At 39.0% G+C, this 22,063-nt stretch overlaps 1 protein-coding gene across 1 annotated transcript in view; it reads right to left on the bottom strand.

Annotated features, from left to right (window-relative positions):
- The window catches only part of HAO1 (hydroxyacid oxidase 1), a 48,511-nt gene that overhangs the window by 14,825 nt on the left and 11,623 nt on the right, over positions 1-22,063 (bottom strand). Inside the window, exons 3-4 of the mRNA XM_090285218.1 lie at positions 10,278-10,533; positions 1,389-1,564 (exon numbers count right to left, since the gene is read on the bottom strand). Of these exons, the coding sequence (XP_090141344.1) occupies positions 1,389-1,564; positions 10,278-10,533 (432 nt within the window). The remainder of the gene's footprint in view (positions 1-1,388; positions 1,565-10,277; positions 10,534-22,063) is intronic.

The following is a 22,063-nucleotide window of genomic DNA, read 5'->3' as shown; positions in this document are numbered from 1 at the left end:
TATTGCAGAGATTTCTATTTTGGCACCTGTAGCATCTTATCACACCCAAATTCTTATTTACACATCTGTCTCCTACAAGAATGGGCTCTCTTTTTGGCCAAGGACATCAAGTTCTTAATGTTTTTTACATTTTATCACACAGTAAGCATGATAACTATTTATCTACTGAATGACTGAGTAAATAAATCAGTAAATGGATGAAGGAATAGATGAGGCAGAACCTTCAGGTTAATGTTCTTAAGACCTATGGTTGACGGTAGCTACAGGATGTAGCACTAACAGCCATGGATGATACTATGGATGTGAGTAAGGTAAGTGGAACTTGTTTAAAAGTGTCTGTAACACCAGAATACATTCACTGAAATATAATTCTCAGAAATTGAACTAGGACAATGATCAACAGGAAAGAGTATAACAATATTTTTTTTAAGCACAGATTAAGACAGATCTGAAATTAAACATATCTCCTCCACTTGAAAGTCTCACTGGGCCTTTTTTTTTTTTTTTTTTACTTTTATTAGCTTCATTTCTGCATATATAAGATTAAAAAATATAAAGTCAGTGGCATGTCTAGAGCTTTATAAATAGGGGCCATGGGATTCACACATATTCAACTAAAACCTATAAAAAACTTTTGATTCTAAGTCATTGTTAGGCCTGGGGTAAGTTAATAGAATCTCTTATCCTAGAGTCACTTACTTAAACATTTCCAATTAAAATAATATGTTTTTGGCAGTTATCTATTTAACCATACTAAAAAAGAATGTTTTCCAAGGCAAGAAACCATATTTATGGGTGAACGCATTTACACTCCAAATTATTACAGTCACTCGTACCTCCCTGCGGGATTGAATTCATGTGGATATGGGGGAAGTAGTCAAGTTGCTTAGTACCCATGACTTGGTAATTGAGGTTTATAATGTCCTAGTCAACCATTCTTTACAGGGAGGTGATATGGGAATCACCACACTCTGAAAACAGTCCTAGTCATTGGTACTTGGTAGGAAGAGGAGAAAAATATTAAGAGGTTCTTAAAAGAGGTCTGGTTATTAGAATATCATCCTTTGGGCTTCTCCTTGACCTGAGAGTCACTGCTTCAGCTTTCAGCCAAAGCAAGATCTTCTACCTAGACCTCGTCAAGCTCCATAATTTGGTGACAACTGCAAATAAAAGCAGCAATATCCCCATGTTTGAAAATGGGTAACCTCTTACTTCATGGGAGTCCTGCTCTCCTTCAGTGCATTACCTAAGAATGAGGGAGAATTGAGAGGTGGGATGTCTCTTTTGATTTCCACATTAATTTTTCCTGATTATTTTCCCTTAAAATCATCATGATCATATCCACGAAGGATCATAAAACCAGTATGAAGTCAAGTAGAGAAATAAACCTCTCAAAATGCCTTTTGCGACAATTGGCAGTGTTGTCAGCTCCCTCAGCCATTTAATATCCTCCCAGCTGATGGACGGGTCTATCGCTTTAGCCACATATGCAGCAAGTCCACTGTCATCTCCAAAATCTTCCTTAGGAGAAAATGCTAAATCATTGGTTTCAAAGTTTTTCATTCTGAAATAAAAAGATATATAAAATGAGAAACTCCTCAAAGTTAGAGCTATTTTTACAATGCCTCATTCTATAAAAACAAAAGTTACCCTTTTCAAATCAATTGGTTGTTCATCCCTCAACCATCTATAGCAGCAATTTTCATCCTTTTTCATCTCATGGCACACATGAACTAATCACTGAAATTCTGTAGCACACCAAAAAAATGTGTTATACTTTTTTGCCAATCTGAAAAAAAAAAATAGGTATAATTTTGATTCATTCATACCAGATGGCTATAGCTGTGTTGGCTGTTGGCTGTTTTTTTATTTGACAATGCAAGGGAAAACAGGTATTGCATGTTTAAAATTTTTGTGGCACCCCGGTGTGCCAAAGCATGCTGATCTATAGGTTGTCCACATGCATATTTTCCATTTTTGATGTAGGATTTCAGGCTAAAATGGGACCATCTAGTGAACTTAATTGGTCACTTAAAGTTTGTTTTTCATCTTAGGCTGTTTTTCTATGAATAGATCAGTTTCAAGGAAAAATAATGGACAAGTTCAAATATCTCTATCTTTTTAAGCTAGTTCATAAATATAGACAACAGATTTGATGCTACTTTCAGCCAGCAATGCATACTAATCCCGATGATGAATATTTGCATGGTGCATTACAAGTTACACAGGGTTTTCATATACCAATATTATCGCAATTTTTAAAAATTTTAGAAAATAAAATTGATGCTCTTAATATCCACAGCTTTATCATTGATTCCTAATTTACATAGAAAATATAGCTAAGGCAGCATTTGGGCTTCATACTGGGTCTCTTTATTCCTTATTACATTCTGTTTGTTTAGATCCCAGCTGCATCCTCACAATTGCATTCAGGAAACTTTGCCCTGTCCTTGTGAAAAATCCTAGGGAAGACTGGAACTACCATAACCCGTGTTAACACCTTCTGTCTGTTGCCCCTGTAGACTCTTCTGTGCCTACTGTTGTAGTGATAATGGACACAGGGAGAAGTAGGGGTGTTTCCCAGCAGATGAGCTCTCAGTTCCTGCTTTCCCTCCTCCATTTGGTTGTTCTCTCTGAGGCTCTCCGCTGCTGACTACACTTCCCAATCTTCCAGACAATCCTGACCAGGGCATGAGCTTTCCTTCATTTCTTTGCCTCCAATTAATTTCATATGTCTACTCGATTGGGTTAAGAGATGCCTAGTTAGCCAGTAAAACGTTTCTGGGTGTTTCCCTGAGGATTTTTCTGGCTGAGATTAGAATTTGAGTTGGTAGACCCAGTAAAAAATGATCACTCCATCATTCAATATGTTGAGGACCCATGCTTGAACAAGGTGAGGGAAGGGCTTATTTGTTCTCTCTGCTTGAGCTGGGACATCCATCATCTCCTGCTCTTGAACACTGGTTGTCAAGCCTTCAGACTCAGACCAGGACTTACACGGTAGGTTCCCTGGGTGGTCCCAGGCTTTCAGGACAAGGCTGGAACTACACTGGTTTTCCTGGGCATTCAGCTTGTAGACCACAGATCAAGAGACTTCTCAGCTTCCATAGTCCCATAAGCCAATCTCTCATAATCTCTCTCTTCCTTCCTTTTCTCCCTGTGCAGCTCCCTGGGTTTCTGAGACTACTATTTGTGTGTGTGTGTGTGTGTGTGTGTGTGTGTGTGTGTGTGTGTGTGTGTGTGATTATTTTTAAAAATAGCTCTATTAAGATATCATTCACATACCATACAATTCAAGTAATATTATACACATACACACTTATGTACACATGTATATGTTCTATTGGTTCTGTTTCTCTGGGGAATCTGACTCGTATATGTAGCTTCTGTTGCTACTGGGGTCTGAGTCACCACCAATACAGCAGACTTGTAGTGTCAGGTATTTTAATGTATAAACACCCCAGCTCCCTCACCCCTAGGCAGACTAATTTTAAGATTCTCTGAATTTCCCAGTAGGATTAAGCTTCAGTCACCCACAGTTGTCCAGATAACATGACCATTGCTCATGCCTTCCCTCCTGTGCACCCCTTCCCCACTTCTACACCGATATTCTCTTCGTCTTCCAAAGGAACCACTTGCCTTAAGCCGCTGGCTCTCAGGCTGCTCCTACAGGAAAACAAACCACAACTCAGCTCCACTGAGCTGCTGCCTTCTCCTATGTCTACTTTCATTAACTCAGCTTAGACCAGCATTTGTCTAACTCACCTGTGGGACTCTGCTGCTGCTTCATCTGTATAACTGGCATCTCTTCTCTTGGTCTAAGTCCTAATATCTGAATTAGATTCTGGCAGTTGCTTGCACCTCTGACAACTAACTGGGTGGATGGACATCTGGGTACACAATGCCACCATCCATGTGACTCAACTGCCTACAGACCCAAATCCAGTTGCGAACTTCATTCCTTTGAAAGGCTGTCTTTGAATGATGACAATGACCTGGATTGACCTTGCTCTTCTACACATTATAGATTACTCTGCTAGCCAATCTTTTCTTTGGGTAAAAATACAGCTGTATATTGGTCTGTGACTTAGTCTTAGCTCTTTCTTCCCTTCTACTAGCTCTGCCATTGAATATAGAAAGGATCTTGGAGCCATAACTACAATAATTTTATTTAAACATAGAATTACATAGGCACACTATTTTTCAATTGTTTTTAAGAGGATCACAGGGTTTCCTTTAATATAAAACTAAGTTCGGTGTTTTTTAAATTTTAGTGTACTTTCATCTAAAAAACTGGTTGGGTAGTTTTGGTGATATATATTATCATAGGACATGAACATTCACATCCCACATAACTATTCAAGCCATTGGAAAAGTTTTCATGATAAGAATTAAACAGTAAGTCCTATAGTTTCATGGACTTAGGTGACCCCTATAGATAATAGAGTATTCCAACTCCATGAGAGTCATATCAGTACCCATCTATTTATTGAGCTTTGGTATAGATTTTAGCTACAATACATGAACATCTCTTTTTATCAAACCACTTAGGGTTGTATATTTTATTATAGATTTTGGTCTCCTATTGTCTTCCTAACTTGAATTAAGCTAATCTCTGGTCAATAAACACATCTGCATTATGGAGAGCTATTCTATTACTTAGAAATGATATAAAGTGAAATCATATTCCAAGCTTTTAAGTAATAATGTTAATAAGTAAAAGGTCTGGTCTGTCTCCCTCATAGCAGACCAGAGGGGAAAAAAAGAAAAACATCTGTATGTGTATATACACTGCACAGCGCCCCACACCCCTCCCAAACAAGCTACAGTGTTTCAGCAGGGGCGGAGTGAAAGGGTGAAATGGATAGGAAAAAACAGAAACATGGATAAAATTATATAAATAACTGTTGTTATTCTTGGAAGGCGAAATGCAGATCAACACTTGAATGAATGTTGCCTTACAGAAGTTTCAGTGCACAATGAAGCCTTGTTGTTGCTCTAAGACGTTGTTCAAAGCCAGACGCCAAGAAAAAGTTTTCAGATATCTTGACAGAGACCCGCAATGGAGTGTGTTACCAATGGCTCTGAAGGAAACCTCCATGAATGCTATTTTTATTTGAATTATGACATATACACAAAAAAACACTTAAAGCAGCTTCTGATAACCAAAGTATTCCATTTCGTAAGGAAGGAAAGGGGCAACATCAAAATAATAACATGATTACTTATGACTTAATTCTCTGAATCCCAATCTATTTAATGACCCACAGGCAAGGGATAAAATTTCTTCTTTGTAAGGAACTCATTGTGCCTTAAATGTTCCTCAAATATACTTTTTAATCTAATATAAAAATTATTTTAGCTTTTAGTAAGTTAGCATCATAAAAACAGCAACAACTACTAAAAGAAAGTTAAACATTATTAAATCACCAGTAATAACACTAGTAATAAATATTATGGAGAAATATATAATATTATTTTAAGTATTGATAATATGACATTAAAGATAAAACTACATGTCTCCATAGCAGAAAACAAATAAAATATCAGTAAGTCTATGATATCAGCACAATATGAGAGAGATAGAGATTCATAATACAGATAGGAATTAGTACATGAGTCACCAGCTTTTAATTCTGTGTTTAGGAGAAAACTTTAATTGAGAACATAGCCCTGTTAATTTCTTACTTGATGTGGCTGGGCAGTTAGAAGGAAGGCTGAATAAGTGGATTTCAAGTTTGAGCTCAAATCTTTGTTCAACTTCTAACCAGTCATGATTCATTGGGTAAATCTCATATGATCTAGTACATTTCTATTTATTGATTCAACATTACTTAGATATTTAGAATATATCTATAAATAAAATAGTCAAAAGTTCCTGGCCACATGGGGTTGATACTCTAGCAAGAAGAGACAGAAAATAAACAATAAATATAATCAATAAGTAATTTATGGAGCAAGTTAGATCATAGGTGCTATAAAAAATTTTTTAAAAAGGTAGAGCAGAATAAGAGGTGAATGAGCTGGTAGAAGCTTAACTTCAAAATTAAAATATGGCTATGCAGCAGAAAGAAAGAAGGAACTCCTACCATTTACAATAACATGGATGGAACTAGAGAGAATTATGCTTAATGAAATAAACCAGCAATGAAAGAAAAATACCATATGATATCACCTAATACAGGAAACTAATGAACAACACAAACAAATGAGCAAAATTGAACCAGAGACATTTAAACAAGGAACAGACTAACAGTTACCAGGGGAGAGAGGGGGAGGGAGAGAAAGGGGTAAGTAGGGGAAGGGTTTAGTAAAGGAACTAGTATAAATAACCCATGGACATGTACAACAAAGTGGGGATTGACCGTGGGAGAAGGGGTGGGCTGGATCGGGGGTGGGGAGCAATGGGGGTGGGAAAGTAGGACAACTATAATAGAAAAACAATAAATAAATCAAAAAATTTTAAAAGGAAAATTAAAATATGGTGATCAAACTTGGCCTCATTGAGAAGCTACCTTGTAAAGGAAACTAGCAGATCAGTATTACTGTGTATGCTTCTTGTTGTTATTACACACATGACCACAAACCTAGAGGCTTTAAAATGATTTATTATATTACAGTTCTGGAGGTCAGAAGTCCAAAATGATTCTCACTGTACTGCACTCAAGGTGTGGACAGGGCAGTCTTTCTCCTGGAGGCTCGAGGGCAGAATCCATTTCCTTACCCGTTCCCACTTCCAGAGACCACTACCTTCCCTGACTCCTGATGATATCACTCCATCTTCTGCCTCTATCAGCACATCTCCTTCTCTGACTCTGACACTTCTGCCTCCATCTCATAAGAACCCCTTAATTACATTAAGTCTATGAGATAATCCAGGATAATCTTCCCTTCTTAAAGTCTATTTTGCCATGTAAAGTAACATATTCATGAGTTCCAGGAATTAGGACATGAACATCTTCAGGAGGTCTTTATTCTGTTTAATGCAGTTATACCATGAATGTTTTTCTAATCAAAGAATTCAGAGGCTATTGGGCCATGTACCAAGTCCACCTTCACAAATATTTCTCTCCCCAAAACCTCTCCAGGATCCCTATACATATTGTGCCACTATTCTGATCTCTGCTGTTTATTTTTTATTTTGGTTTCCCAAATAAAGACATGTAGACCCATCCCTGATATAATAATGTAAGAAAAGTGGACACATTAGTTGTGCACTGATTGGAGAGAAGAATGCTACAGGCAGAGGGAAGAATTGGTTCTCAGGCTCTAAGGCGCAAGCATGCCTGGCACGTTGACAGGAGAGTAGGGTAGCCAGTGTGGCTTGAAAGAGAGTGAAAATGAGGGTGCTAGGAGATGAAGTCAGAGAAGTAATGGGGGCCTCAAAAACCACTTTTATTGTGAGACCCAGGAAGACCATGGCAATCTGACCTTCTGTGTGTGTGATCTGTTCTGTCTGTTGTGATTAATCAATCATTTCAGGGCTTAAGGGAGCACGTTTCCAAGCACATCACCAAAAGCATAGGTGTCATGATTTACCTTATACTTAGTCAATGATTGAAAATTACTTTTATTCTCTGTCACCTGCCCTGACACTACATTGAATAGCCAAATCTTTATCCAGGGTAAAAGAACCATCCCCATGGGGTACAGAGAAAGAAAAGGCCCCTGCCTCAGAGCCTCTGAAATCAGTCTAGTAAACTGGCCCCATTACTTGCTTCTTCCAAGAGCAGATGAGTATTCTCTATACTCCCAGCTCAGTTTCAGGAACCTCTGTGCCATTCAGAATGTGCACACATACATGTGTTTTGCATATAGACCAAACAGAGACTACCAAACTCCTGAACTCTGGCTGGTCCCCAATGCCAAGAGTCAGAACCCTCCCCCACCCCGGCAGAGGAAGTAGCAAGAGCTGGAAGGAGCCACAGCTTTACAGACTCATTCTCCTCTGGATTTCCTGCCTCCCTTGCCTGCCAAACCTCACTTCTGAAAAGCCCAGCTTCACCTTCTATGAGTCAGGTCAGTTGCAGAAAAGAAACCCGATTTCCTATCAGGCTGTAACAGATGAGCTTTTTGGTTGTATGTGGGCTCAGGCAGAAGCCTGGGCCTCCCATTAGTGTGTTCTGCCTTTGGCCTCTGAATGGGGGCCACAAGGAAGCCGACCAGAAGGTGCTGGCCCGCCCTGAAGTCCACTAAGACGAACAAGGCCAGCAGGCGCTCTGGGGGACAGGGTTGCTGGGCTGTGGGGTGTTTCCTGTGTTCCCAGTAATCTAAATGTATTGCTCATTATTTGATCATCTTCAGACGGGAGAAGTGACGAGCTACTGAGCCCTGGCCACTCCTGTGCACATGGACAGCTGAAAAGAGCCTTTGTCTCATGGTCTCTCTGGTCCCTTGGGCGGGAGCCCAGGAGCAAAGGAAAAGGGGAAAAAGCAAATCAAGCTTCCGCTCCTGACTGAGTGGCCTTGGCACCAAAGGAGCAAGACATGCCAGCCAGGAGTAACAACTGTGTCATCTCCCCCATCTAAGTAGATACCACTGTGAATACACTTTGTTATCTAGAGCAAGAATGTGTTTCTTAAGCTGCAAAAATAATCCTACTGTTATTGTTATTGTTGTTAGTAGTAGTATCAACAGGAGGGGGCAGAAATAGCAAACTCCAAAGGAAAATAATGAGGAATGAGTCTTGTCAGAAGCCTAGAGTGAGAAATTACTTATTTTAGAAAATTTAAAAAATAAGATAATCAAAATAGAGAAATACTGTGAATACAGATCTCATATTAGGGAACTTTAAAGCCATCTACTTTCTGACAAATTTGGAAAAAAGTAGGAATCGGTCAAAGACCTTTTGCTTTTGTTTTCTTAGAAAGACAGGGTGTTTGGGTACTTCTGTGTCTGGGATGCAGGAGACAAGTCTGACCGGGAGAACACTTTCACTTTCTGTCATTGGCCACTAAAGGTACCACATGCAGAAATGATATCCTAAACCTGCCTGGAGGTAGATAACATCATACAGCTAATTTACATATGGCTCAACAGCAAGAATTTATGCACAATAGTTTATACTCAAACAGATGCATGCTCAGCAGAGCTATTTGACAGGTGACACAGAACTGTATATAGACTTATGTGCTAGCTGAGATGCATCCTGTTCTATAACATCTGGGGAATTGTTGGCTTCCAACAACTGTTGTCCTTGTGTGGAATGCTGATTTGGTTTTGACTCTTCCAGATATTGGGTTTTTTAGAAGGGTTAAGTTTAATTGTAGGCAGAGTAAGCAACGGCCTGTGTAAACTGAGATCTAGAATCGAAAGAAGCCATCCTTCATTGTTTCACATGCTCTTGTGCAGGCTTTGAAATCTCATCATCAAAATGTCTTCCATGAAAACTAAGACTTTGATTCCTGTTTGAATGCAATTAGCCTTGAAGGTTATCCATCACACATTGGCATGAAAAGTCTTAAGAGATTTTGGTGGGAACTGGGGGAAGGAAGAAACAAAAGGGAAAAGAGGTCTGCAGCTTAGGGAGGTTGAGGTCTTTTTCAGTACACTCCACTGAATTCCCAGTGTTACTAAAAATGGTTCTAATCCTAAATTATTACAGGAAAAGGGATAATTCCTTGCCAATGAACAAGCTGAATAACTTAATGAAATCATCATTGTTCACGTACAGATTGGTAAACACATTGTTTATGCTAAGATGACCAAGTGAGTGAATGAATGAACCAGTGAATATATGACTTAATGTTCACCTACAATTAAAGAGGGAGGGATATTGCTCAAAGAAGTAGTTGATGAAGGATCAAGCATGCAGCTTCTATTCTCTCCACTCCTTAATCTTTCTTCAATTTTCCTATCTATAGTTGTCCCACATACAATAAAATATGAAACTAAGTATCTTCTATCCATATGGCAATTCATACTTCCCAAAACCTTTAATTCACTCTGGTACATAAATTTATTTGACAAATTTTATAAGTATAAGGGAAATTTCTCTCTTTTATAGCTCAAGTATGTGACACCCACAAAAAGGGTGTGATCTGCTGGAAATTATGTGGATATTTGGCAATAAAACTATCTCTAGAATCCAGACTTTATCATTCTGAGTAAAGATCACTTTCAATCATACTTTAGGAACAACGTTCTGTGAAGAACTAATTCCCCAGGCCTCTCACTTGGAAATTGGAGAAAACCTTTGGAGCTGCTAACTCATGACAAGAGCAAAGAGAATTAGAAAACCATCTCAGAGGCCCAGGAGATCAGAGACCCATGGTTACCTGAGTTGTGGTGGCAGCTTGAACCTGTTACGCACATCATCGAAGCGGTTGCCCAGGTAGGGGGTATCTACTGTCACAAATATGGCCTTGTAACCCATCCGTTCGGCCCGTCGCACTAGCTGCTTGGTGACCTCACGGTCCTTGTAGATGTATAGTTGCAGCCAGCGAAGAGCCTCACGACTGGCCTCTGCCACTTCTTCAATTGAGGAGGTGGCCCAGGAACTCAGCATCATGCCAGTTCCCAGTGACCTGCAGGCTGAAGAAGAAAGGGAAAGATCAAGACAAGCCTGGCATTTTCCCATTCCAAAGACTTTCACTGTAGCTCAAGGCTAAAGACACCTACAAGGGCAATTTGGCAATAAGAAGTCATATCTTTAAAAAGTTAGAAATAGCATTCCCTTCCACACTCTGTGAATTGATCTTAAAGACAAAAATGAGTCAGTTAGCCGAAGGTGTGCCATATGTAAGATGAAAAAAAAAATGGGAACCATTTGAACAGCCAACCTTAGGGGATTGGGTAAAATATAGTTCATATATAAAAATAAAATGTACACTCAATTAAAGGTAACTTTTTGGTGATGGTTAATTTTATGTCAACTTAGGTAGGCATGGTATTCAAGTATTTGCTCAAATGTGTCTGGATGTAGCTGTGAAGTTATTTTTCAAATGAGATTAACACTTAAATCAGTAGGCTTTGAGAAAGGAAGATTTCTCTCTGTATGTGGATGGGCCTCATCCAATCAGTCAAAGGCCGTAAGGAAAGGACTGACCTCCCCTAAGGAAGAGGGAATTCTGTCAGCAGTCTTTCCTAGACTCAAAATGAACGTCAACTTGCAAGATTTTGTACTTGCCAGCCTCCACAAGTGTATGAGGCAATCCCAGAGACAGATAGATGGATAGATAGATAATATTATATACAATATTTTAACTTTTAAACTTTATATATTTTCTCTTTAAAATTTTTGTTAAAGGTATATGTATTCTACCCTTTATGTTGCCTTTTAAAACTTTATAGAGTCCATGTGCTAGACATATCAAGTAAACAGCAGTTTCCTCACATCCTTTTGAGCAAGATATCAAAAACTGAGCAAATAAATGAAAAATTAAATAGACAGAATCCCCTAACCACTTGTCTTAGAGAATTTGAAAGAATATGGGTAATAATCTTTCCTCCGAAAATAGGTAGTACCATTGGGGTCAGCTTTAGTGGAGGAGAAATTGATAAAATGTTTATATGCAAAGAGATAATTAATACACATAAAACTGACTCTATGGGTCATTCAGCTTCACTGTGTGCCCACCATATATCAAATGAAAGCGAAGTAGACATTCAAGTGACACACAGGGTGATGATGAGAATCAAGTGACATGCTGCTTATAAAGCAACTTTGAGAGGTTAAAAAGCTTCCATGTTTCTCAGACTTCAGTGAAAAGACAAATCCCCTGGAGTTTTTGTGAAAACACAGATTGCAGAACCCACCCCCCAGAGCTTCTCATTCCATAGCTCTGAAATGGGACCCAAGAACATGCCTTTGTGATCGGCTCCAGGTGATGCTGTGGCTGCTAGTCCTGGACCACATTTTGACATTTAAATAGTAGCATCATCATTTGATAGTAAAATGCTAAGCTCAAATGGCAATAAAATGGATTTTGTTTTTGATAAATGTTAATTTTCGTATGTCTTTGAAGGTAATTTTTTTATCCCTGTTCTTCAGGTCATAGGCTGGATAAAGAAGTTCTGAGCTACAGATTACATCATCTATATATCACTAATCTGTTCCCTCCAAATGTCCCTTTGATAATTTCTCTCACAGGGACTCATGGCTTGAGAAATGTTGTCAAAAAAACCACATTTTATTAAGTATTAACACATATGAACACCTGGACCATTGTCTGATTTTCATTAAGATTTGTAAATATAAAGAAAAGCTCAGGACATCCACTGCTGTTTTGAAGGAACAGCAGGGGACATTGCTGGTTTGGTCAGAATCCCATAACCATCAATTTCCCACAAAGAAGTTGCATCCTGAAGAGGATGTGACCGAAGAAAGGTCACACAGAGACAGGCAGCAGAATGGGAGAACCCAGTACATCTGACTATTCCTCCAGAGCAATGGTGCCCGGGTGCCCAAAAGACTCCTTTGGTATGCATAGATAAATGCATTCCCCCAATCCTTCAGGGTCATGACAACCAAGATGGCAGATTTGCCACATGCCCGAAGGACACTACCAAGCTGCCAGCTCTGGGGAGGCATGGAAACTTGGAAAACAATGGGTAAGGCCTGCCACACACTGTAAGAGTAGAGTGGCTACACAAAATGGTCCAGCTAAATGAGCACCATTTTGTAGTTTACACAAAGGCATCAGCAGTTCTCCCAACAAGAATAAAAATATCTTCAATAAGGTCTTTACTTTATAAGAAGTATCTACAGACATTCTATATAGATCATTAAAACCATGTAAACCCATGCATCAAAAATATTGACATCACCTAAACCTTCAGGCTTGCATGTCAGTGCTCATAAACATTTTGCCTGAAATCTCTTGCTATATAGGTCCCAAGAAAAGCAAGGTCAGTCCAGGCATCTATTTTCCTGAGTCTCTCAGCTCCAGTACTAATGGCTCCTGATATTATTGGTACTAAGTATTTGTTTTCCAAAGATTAAATGATAGGGGCTGAAAGTTTGAATCGGAGGGCCCCCAAAATTCTAAGTTACTAGTTGTTTCCAGTTGTAGACATTCAGTAAATATTTGGTGACTTGATGAATTTAATGAGACTCTTTCTGGATGCAGAGGGAATATCAGAGTCTGTGCTGACACATTATGAGCTGAGACTAAGATATTACTCTCAGAAGAGAACAGGAGCGAAACTTAGAAGCATCCGCACTCCTTGAAACATACACTACTCATCACTGTGATCCCCATTTACTTGTGATTATTTGCTGTGATAAAGGAAAATTATTGTTGAATTACATCCATTGTTTTCAACACAGCTTTATGTTACAATGAAATAAGGGAGCCTGGGATTTTGCAAGAACCATTCAGAGATACTATCAAATTTGCCTGGTTCCACTAAGGACAGATCTGGGACTAAGTTGGTACATACCAGAATAACAATGCTGCTTCTTGAAATATAGAATTCTTTCCACCCCAATTGGTAAGTAACCATGGCTCTAAAGTAAATAACCCCCCTTTTGAATTCCTTCAATGTGCCATCACTCCAGTCTCTTGGAAAATAATCTCTGGCTTACTCTCCGAATCCAGCAATTTAAAAGTTAATGCCTGGCAGAGCTGGGGACATTCAGAGCCATATTAGAGCACCACAGACAGTATCTGAGCATCTCAAGTGACCTTGCATAGCCAGACTTTGTTAAGAAGTTCTAATCAGGGCTATGCTAGTCCAGAGCTTGAGAGCACAAATGTTTCTGAAATCTGTTTTCTCTCCCTATTCATTTTCTACAATAAAACTCTGACCTGCTGCTCTGAAAAGCAGCAATTTCCAGATTTTATTTTACAAAGGACAGGGGTCAACTTGCATAGATAGAGACCTGTTCCCAACTTCTAGGTCAGTTACCAAAGACTGTGGTGCAAGTTGCATTTTTCCAACTCCTGGCAAAATGGAGATCACCCCTGAGGTGATATTGCTATGAAGGCCACTCCTGGCTCTTGCTCATGATGAAGGTCCCTAGTGTAAATCCAAGTCTAAAAATCTTGGCTAACATACCCAGAAGGCTACACCATCAAGTAAACAGTGACCCTGTATGACAGGACTCTACTCCCTTGCTTTTCTTTCTTCCACTCATCCCCTTTTATCATCCTTAACATATATCTTCAAAGATAGACAGACACCTAAACTTTTCATGCTCTAGGTCAGTGATTATCAGTCATTTTCATCTCATGGTACACAAAACCTAATTACTAAAATTCTGTAGCACACCAAAAAATATATATTTTGCCAATGTGACAAAAAGATAGGTATAATTTTGAATCATTCACATCAGACAGCTATTGCGTTGACTGTTGTCAATTTTGTATTTGAAAATCTCAGGGAAAAGAGGTCAGTGCCCCTCACTAAATAGTCAAGCAGTGCATGTTTTAAAAATTCTTATGGCTCACTGGTTGAAAATCATTACTCTAAATGATATATTCAGACATTTGGTATTTGACATTTCTTTCTCTTTTTTAATTTAGAGGTAACTTTAATACATTATGCCATTGACATTTTAAAAATGTGTTAACATACACACTCACTAAAAGAAACACTAGTAAGTTCTCAGGCACTGAGGTATCCAAGACAGAGCCATATATATAACCTAGGAAATAATATCTAAATCTCGGAAAGACAACAACAGGACATGATGGGTTGAGAGTCAAAAGGCCTGGGCTACAGACCCAGTCTTGCCACCCACAAGACATAATTCATCTCCAAAATAGTTATAAGCACAAGGGCTGCCCTGTCTCCTCATAGATTGCTGGATAGTAGTCCATTGAGGCAACGTTGAGAACATTTTCTGTGTAAATTCTAAGGTCATGCAATTGTTAAGGGTTAAGTGAAAGAACACCTAACATTATCTGGGAAAAGAAGTTCTACATAGCTTTTTTAATTCTCCTCATTTTGCCAAGACCTGGGTTTGTTAACAACATTATTCATAATCTTCATCCTCAGCTTTCCTCTGCAATGCTTTTGATGCTCAAGACACCCTTTCCCCTTTTCTCTTGCACATATGGTGTCGTGTGCTCATGACTATAAATAAGAAAGTGATTAAAGGACAGAAGAATTCTCTCCAGGCCAAGAAACTTTCTGCTAGGTCCTATAAGGACAAGAATATCAAAGAAGATAATTCCTACCTTCCTAGGTCGCACATCACTTTGAAAAGCCAAGGACAAAACAATAGCAAATAATCCAAGAGGTGCAGCAGAATCATAGCTTTGCCCAACCCTTCAGCCCTACCTCTAATTTGTCTACAGACTCCGTGGCGGGAACTGCAAGTAGATCTAAAGGGCTGTCAGCATTGGCTTAGTCCAGCCATCAAACAGTAATACCTGGCAGAAAACATTTTTAACTTTTCACTATATTATCTTGTTTCTCTACTGTTTCCTTTCCCTCCTGGGATGCTTACGCTTTGTAGGTGTTTTGTGACAGCAACACCACAGACCCAAGTGCAAGTGCAGCAGAAGGCAATGGCGAAACCACTGCTGCATTCCTTTTTCTTATTCTCCTGTTTTCTTTTGAAAACCCTGTGAGCAGGATCCAGAATGAAGCAAGAGAGAGCGCTGAAAAATGAGAATCCCAAGTCAGAAAGAACCCAAATGGTTACTGGGAAAGAGCGGAGGAAAAGAAAGCCATAAGCACACATCTGCAGGAGCTGAGCAGAGCTGTTGAGAACAGGACTTTGTGGATGTCACTCACTCACTTATAGGGTCTCCAGGAGTTGAAGATGACTCAATAGCACCTAACACACATTCTATCATTTTCAATACAAGTGTAAATATAATTATGTGGAAATGAATGTGATTAATGTCATTGTTAAATATTATCCATGACCCTTTTCAGCCCACCAGCACGAAATGGGCTGTGGGCTAGTGGAAAGTGTTGGTGCATTCTGTTTAACAGAACAAAAGTTACCCTCAGACCCACTCACAATAAAGTTTCTTATTAGAGTTACATCACATGTCCTAGGGTGGGAAATGTTGCAAGGGTCTACAATGAGCTGGCATAAGATTGAGTGCAGTTCAGCATGGCCAAACTGCCATTCGACAGAGAGTTAATTTCATGCACTGTGGAACCTGAAACCCACTACAGAGGTTTATATCAACTCAGATTAGATATAAATGCAGCCACCTCTGGGGTTGATACAAATTCTAAACTCCAATGTACAGTGATTTAAGTGGACGAGAGCTTTGCAAAACAGCATGAATGGGCAGAATCTTCCCTATGGCTGGGAAATGCAATGTGCTTCTAGATTTTGGTAGGGTTGTGCATTACCTCTGGCCTTAATGAAAATGTTTATTTTTGATCCAGGTGATGTGGATGTGGAGGAGAGAAGACAGGAAGCCAGTTATAGACTTGGGTTTTAAGAGGCAGGACACTAAGCCTACCTGTCCCAGTTCTTTGATTAAAAACCACTTTGTATACATCTCTCTCATTTATCTAGACTCTACTTCTTACTTTCTGCTGCATTTCAGTTATCCTGAAATCAGCTGGCTCTCAGCAGATCTTAGTGGCCTTTAGATGGGCATGCCATTCATGCTACATTTAACACTCTTTCATCTTTGAGGATTTGAACTATGCCTTTGGTTGGGAAGTTCCCTACTGGGAACTTTCATTCCAGACTCTTTCCAGTGCTTCTCAAGCTTTGATGTGCAGAGGAATCATGTGGGGATGTTGATAAAATTCAGATTCTCACCCAGTAGGTCTGGGATGGGACTTGAGAGTCTGCATTCTAACAAGCTCTCCAATGATATTAATGCTTTTATTCGTAGAGAATACTTTAAGAACAAGGTAGATATTTTCATTCACAAGGCCTCACCAAGTTAATGGGAGATATCTGATGACCCAGGTAAAGATAGAACCTTATAGAAAACAGGGGAGAAGGAACATGTGGGTTGTGGTAGCACTGGCAGTGGCTGATGCATAGCTTTCTAATTGCCAGTCACAGCCTGCTGTTGAATGTGTCTTTTCTCTCCAACTGGTGTCCCTACAGAGAGAGGCACAGGTTTATCTGCCACATTTTCTTATGCAGTCAACTCATACTAGTTTTAAAGTCAAGGTGTTAAATTGCACTAGTATTAACCCTTCGGCATACTTAACCATCATTGACATATTTTATAAGCTTGCTTATCTAGGAGTAGCCCAGTTTCCTAATTTTTAAATTAGAAGCAAAAATAAATGGCAAAATAAAAGTAAAATGACAGAAGATAAGGAAGAAGGGAGAGAGGTTACTCAAAGCTGAGAAAGCACAACTTACTAATTGTAAAATTGCTTCCAAATGTTTAATGTCAGGTTTACACATATAAGGAAGATGCTGAGTCATCAAGTAAAACTAAAGTTTGCTGTGCTATGATTGATGAGGAAGGGAATAATAATACATTTGAGAATGATGTTCATCCACAGCCACTATGACAACAACAAACAAAGGAAAATATAAAATGTGAGTTATCAATGGGAGTAAACATCTATAATGTGGAACATTGATTCATGTGGGACAACCACATGCCCAGTTTAGAACAGAACAATGAAGCAATGTGCTACTTTGGGTCCAAATGATTTCTTTGAAAATAGCTCTCCTTTATGGGAAAGGTGAGTTAAGTTTCCAAAATTATGTGTGTGAAGGAAAAGGGGTAATATGATCAAAGGGCCTCAAGTTTTTTTAAGTACACTTGATTAAAAAGCTTCTGCAAAATTTAGTCATCAAAACAGCTGTGCTGAAATTTTGTTAAGAAAACGCATTTTGTCATCTGCACAGGAAGTCATGGTGTAATGGTGAAAATATGCAATGACAAAGTACCAAGCAGTTGTGTGGTTCTGAACTCAGGGTCTGACACACTAATGTGTTTGCATAAATGTGTACCCTCACATCCACTGAGTGTATCAACCCTTCTTTGCAACAGGAACTACCATTACTCAGGTTTGTTAAAGACACAATTGACATTGTCCTGTGAATGTCTACAATTACCATTGAGATTTCTTAGAAAAAAAATGTTCTGAAGTTAGTAATCTAAGAGAAGAACAAAACTTCCTCTATAATTATGCTTGAAATACTTAGAAGCAGTCAAGCAAATCTTAATTTACTATTTAAGGAAACTTAAGCAATTTAAACACTGCCAAGAAAGGCCAGGAAACCAGATTTCATCTTTCCTGGGCTTTCACGATGGTCCATTATCTAAATTTGAGCAGTAAAATCATGAGTGATCACCCTGTCACAACCTCAAGAACTCTTTTTCACTGTATGGGAATATTTTTGAGGAACTGTTAGTCTCAATGACAACTTAGGCCCCTCTTCCCTGCTTCCTCTTTATCTCTGGGGCAGAACTCTGCAACAGACTAAAACAGTAGCTGTACTGGAATGATTCCCAGGTTATTACTCTATCATTGTATTGAGTTGTCAGGTTTGGGCATAACTGGCGGGTCGTATGGAGACCACACCACAATAAAATGCCATTTTAAAACTGTTGCGAGGAACATCACCTTTGCACATGATGATGCCCATCACCTCCCTCAGTTGAACAACCTCAGTGTTGGGATACACACGTGTGCCTCTGACTTCTCAAAGTCATGCTTTGTCATCAGGCACACTAATAATTTGAGAAAAAGCAATTTTATCCTCTCAAGAAAGCTGTTTAATAGCTTAAGTTAGGGTGCAAAATTCTAGAAGTCATATCATGTGATGTTGGTCTTTAACACAGTGAAAGTCTAATTTTTAATAGCTATTTAAACAATGAAACTATCATTGTTTGAAAAATTTTAGATATTAATTATATATTTTATATATGTAATACATATGCATATATATAAAGTCTATAACCATTTAATATGTATGCATGTATATGTTTATGTAAATATACATGTATATATGTATGTATGTGTAATATGTGTATGCAGAGGGAGCATTCCATTGACTTTTGATTGCTGGCAAAAATGACTCAAAACATAAATCAGCTGAAGTAGATTAAAAATAAAGCTGAGAAAAGGTGTGAATTGATGGTTTTTACTACAATGATGCAGAGGTATTTCCTTCAACATGTTTAACTGATGTAATTTGGATAAGGTTTTCTCCATTAGTCCTCCCTGCTTTTGTTTCTTCTTAGTAAAAACTGATAACAAATGAACAAAGACAAATAACTGGGTCTGACTCTAGAACAAAACAGATCAAACCCCGCCTTAACCACCGACCAGCTCTAGACCTTAGTCAAGGTTGTGCTCCTCCACGTCAAGTGTGGAGAATAATAAATGATAATCACCTCACAGGTCTATTGTGAGGATTAACGATAGGAATGTAAAGTCCAAGCTTCTGCTGCATAAAAGACACTCACTTCAGAAAGAGCAAAAGCTTCATTTAAAGCAAATTTGGTGCTTTTCCTGGGCTTAGGTAAAATTGAGAATAACAGGAATATTTTCCTTGTAGTTATGCTGAAATGTATATCTACTGGGTCACCTAGTACAACACATAAATATATAAATCAATAAAGCTTTCAAATATACATCACTTGGGTCTGGAGCAAAGGAAATGACAATTTTTCTTGCTGAATGGTCTTTCACTCAATGTTAGGGTTGATCACTTAATCTCGGAAAATCCAGAAAATTCAACAGCTAAAGCTCTCACCTACACCCTAATTTAGTTCGCTGGGGTCTGTATGGCTCTTTGTGTTCCTCTGCAATCTGTTCCACCTGCACCTTAATAGGTGGTCAAGTCAGAGCTGAGTCCCAAAACTTCACTTTGGAATGTTCTGGCCTTTTAGGCTCAAAAAGAAAGTGTTTAGATTTAATGGTTTTATGGCCCATCAAATCCTGTGTGGTAGCCTCTAATTGCATCCAGGGGCAGGAATTTCTTTTTAAAATCTTTTTTTTTTCTTTTGACAGTTTAATAAGAATTTGCTAATATGTTGAGCATTCCTGGAACACATTAGGTGGGTTAGAATTTTTCTGTATTTGAGGTCCCAGCACTCCCTCATGTGGCACTTGTCCATATAACAAGTTAGAAGCAACAGGACACACGAATGCTTGTTTAATCCCTTTTTTTCTCTTCCTTTTTGACTTTTCATGTTTAAATGGAGCAAAAGAGCTAATGTAGCTCCTTAGAGGATGAAATAAAATTTATTACAGCCACTGTGCATAAAACCAGAGAGAGTTCCATGGTAATGTCCTAAAAGCCTCAGTGAATAGTAAGCATTTATTAACTGGTTCCTTAAGAAGTCAGAGATGCTCTACTTACCTTGTAAGATGGAAATTTAACCTAATGAGACCACCTCTTTTACATGCTACTAGAATTTATGTTTTTTATTGCTATTTCTTTCAATATGTTAAATATTTTTAGAAATGATTTTATAATAACCCCTGAAGTTCATATAAATGATAAAACTTAAAAAAATCAAAAACCAGTCTAATAGAGTTTCAAATGAATGTGCCATTATAAGTACAAGGATTTATATGACTGCTTAAATATAACAATTGTCAATTATCAAAATGTTGACTACATCACTTACTGCAATAAATCTCTTACTCATAATACAATGCATGACAAACTGCTGTCCACTTGGTGTTTCCCAGCTGTTTCCCTTCTATCTTAAGAGTTTAAATTTTTGTTTGTTTAAAATTCAAGCCCTATTATTTCTGAATTTTATGCGGGCTCATATTTCCTAATGAGTTTCATATACTTTGGCTTATTCCATCCTTTCAAAACTAAAGGGATAAAACTATAAAAACAGAACATTTGCAGCTAATATTCCAAGACTAGGCACAGAGCTTGACTTAGAGTTCTTGCTGCAGTTAACAACGTTGGAAAGTTTCAGTAACTGACCATGATATTGTTGACAGCATTGCATATGGGATCAATAACCTTGAGCAAAGTATTAAACCTTTGCAAGCCTCAGTTTTCACATGCACAGGAGTTAGAGAAAGATCCTCACAGCTTTGGGCTCACACATTTTCAGATGGTAGTCAAGGATAAATGAGTTAATAAATTCAAATTGCCTGGCACACATTCGTTGCTGTCATCATTTTCCACAAGATTTTGAGGTATCCCTTTTAAGAGTTATGTAGCATTTATTAAACACCAATTTATGTTTTTAGGAAGATCCGGAGACAAAGGTTTATCTACGTGCCCTCCTCTATTGCAGCCGCAAGAAATGAAAGTCAGAGGCGCACAAGAGGTCTCCCCACAATCCGCGCTCTCCAGGTTGTAGACGGCAGAGAATAGAAGTGGGGTTTCAGAAAAATAAGAAAGGTCAGTTCTCTGTTTTAAATGGTCTAGTAACCATGCAAACTGGGCTTCAGCTGCTTGACACCCTTATAATATCTGACCCAACAATTGTGTTGAGAGAAACAGGTTTTCATTAATAGGGTTCCAACCCTGGGGGTACTGAGACCACTCCTGCTCTGAGCCCTTCTCCCCCATGAGACCCAGAACTTCTCTTGCTCCCTAAAAGACTACAGGTCAAAACCATGCCCAGAAGTTTCCCATTTCCTTATCTGTCCTTAAGTGGGTCACACAAAAAGATCTCCATCCTCTCTGGTGTGGGCACCTGTGGATTTCAGAGTCGCCATCTTCTCACAGCAGCTCTCTCGTTCAGGACCTGGGCTGTGCTGCTCTTGGTCTCCATGTAACGGTCCGGAAACCATGTGCCGGGCTACGTGGATCATAGTGTCCCAGAAGCTAGAGGCCAGGGAGGCACACGTCCCAGCGTGGGACCCTGCCTCCAGAAGTGGGCTTCCAACCATGCAGGGTCTAAGCCCCCAGTGGGCCTAGCATCTCCTGGTCCTACAAGTGCTCCCATCCATGCAGGGAGAAGGGCAAGAGGCCCAGAATGTCCAAATGCCAAAAGCCCAGAGCGAGAGCTTGCACCAAGCTCCAAACTAAGAGAGAGACTTCTCCATACCAAGCACCCATATTAGAAGGGTGAGCAAGAGAGAAACAGAGAGAGAGAGAGCACGCCTTTCCATCCTTTTCTTTTAAAAGGCCATCCTGAAATCCCACATGTGCAGGAAGCCAATGGGAATATCCAGCTTTTTCTATGGTGTCCACCATTTTTGTCAGCTCCCCAGTGTCTTTGACCTTCTTTTGGCTGCC

This window comes from Furipterus horrens, unplaced genomic scaffold, assembly GCF_987537825.1.
Source record: "Furipterus horrens unplaced genomic scaffold, mFurHor1.1.pri manual_scaffold_8, whole genome shotgun sequence".
In the NCBI taxonomy this organism is placed as follows: domain Eukaryota; kingdom Metazoa; phylum Chordata; class Mammalia; order Chiroptera; family Furipteridae; genus Furipterus; species Furipterus horrens.
Note: the sequence above shows the minus strand (reverse complement) of the source record. Positions and strands in the feature narration are given on the sequence as shown.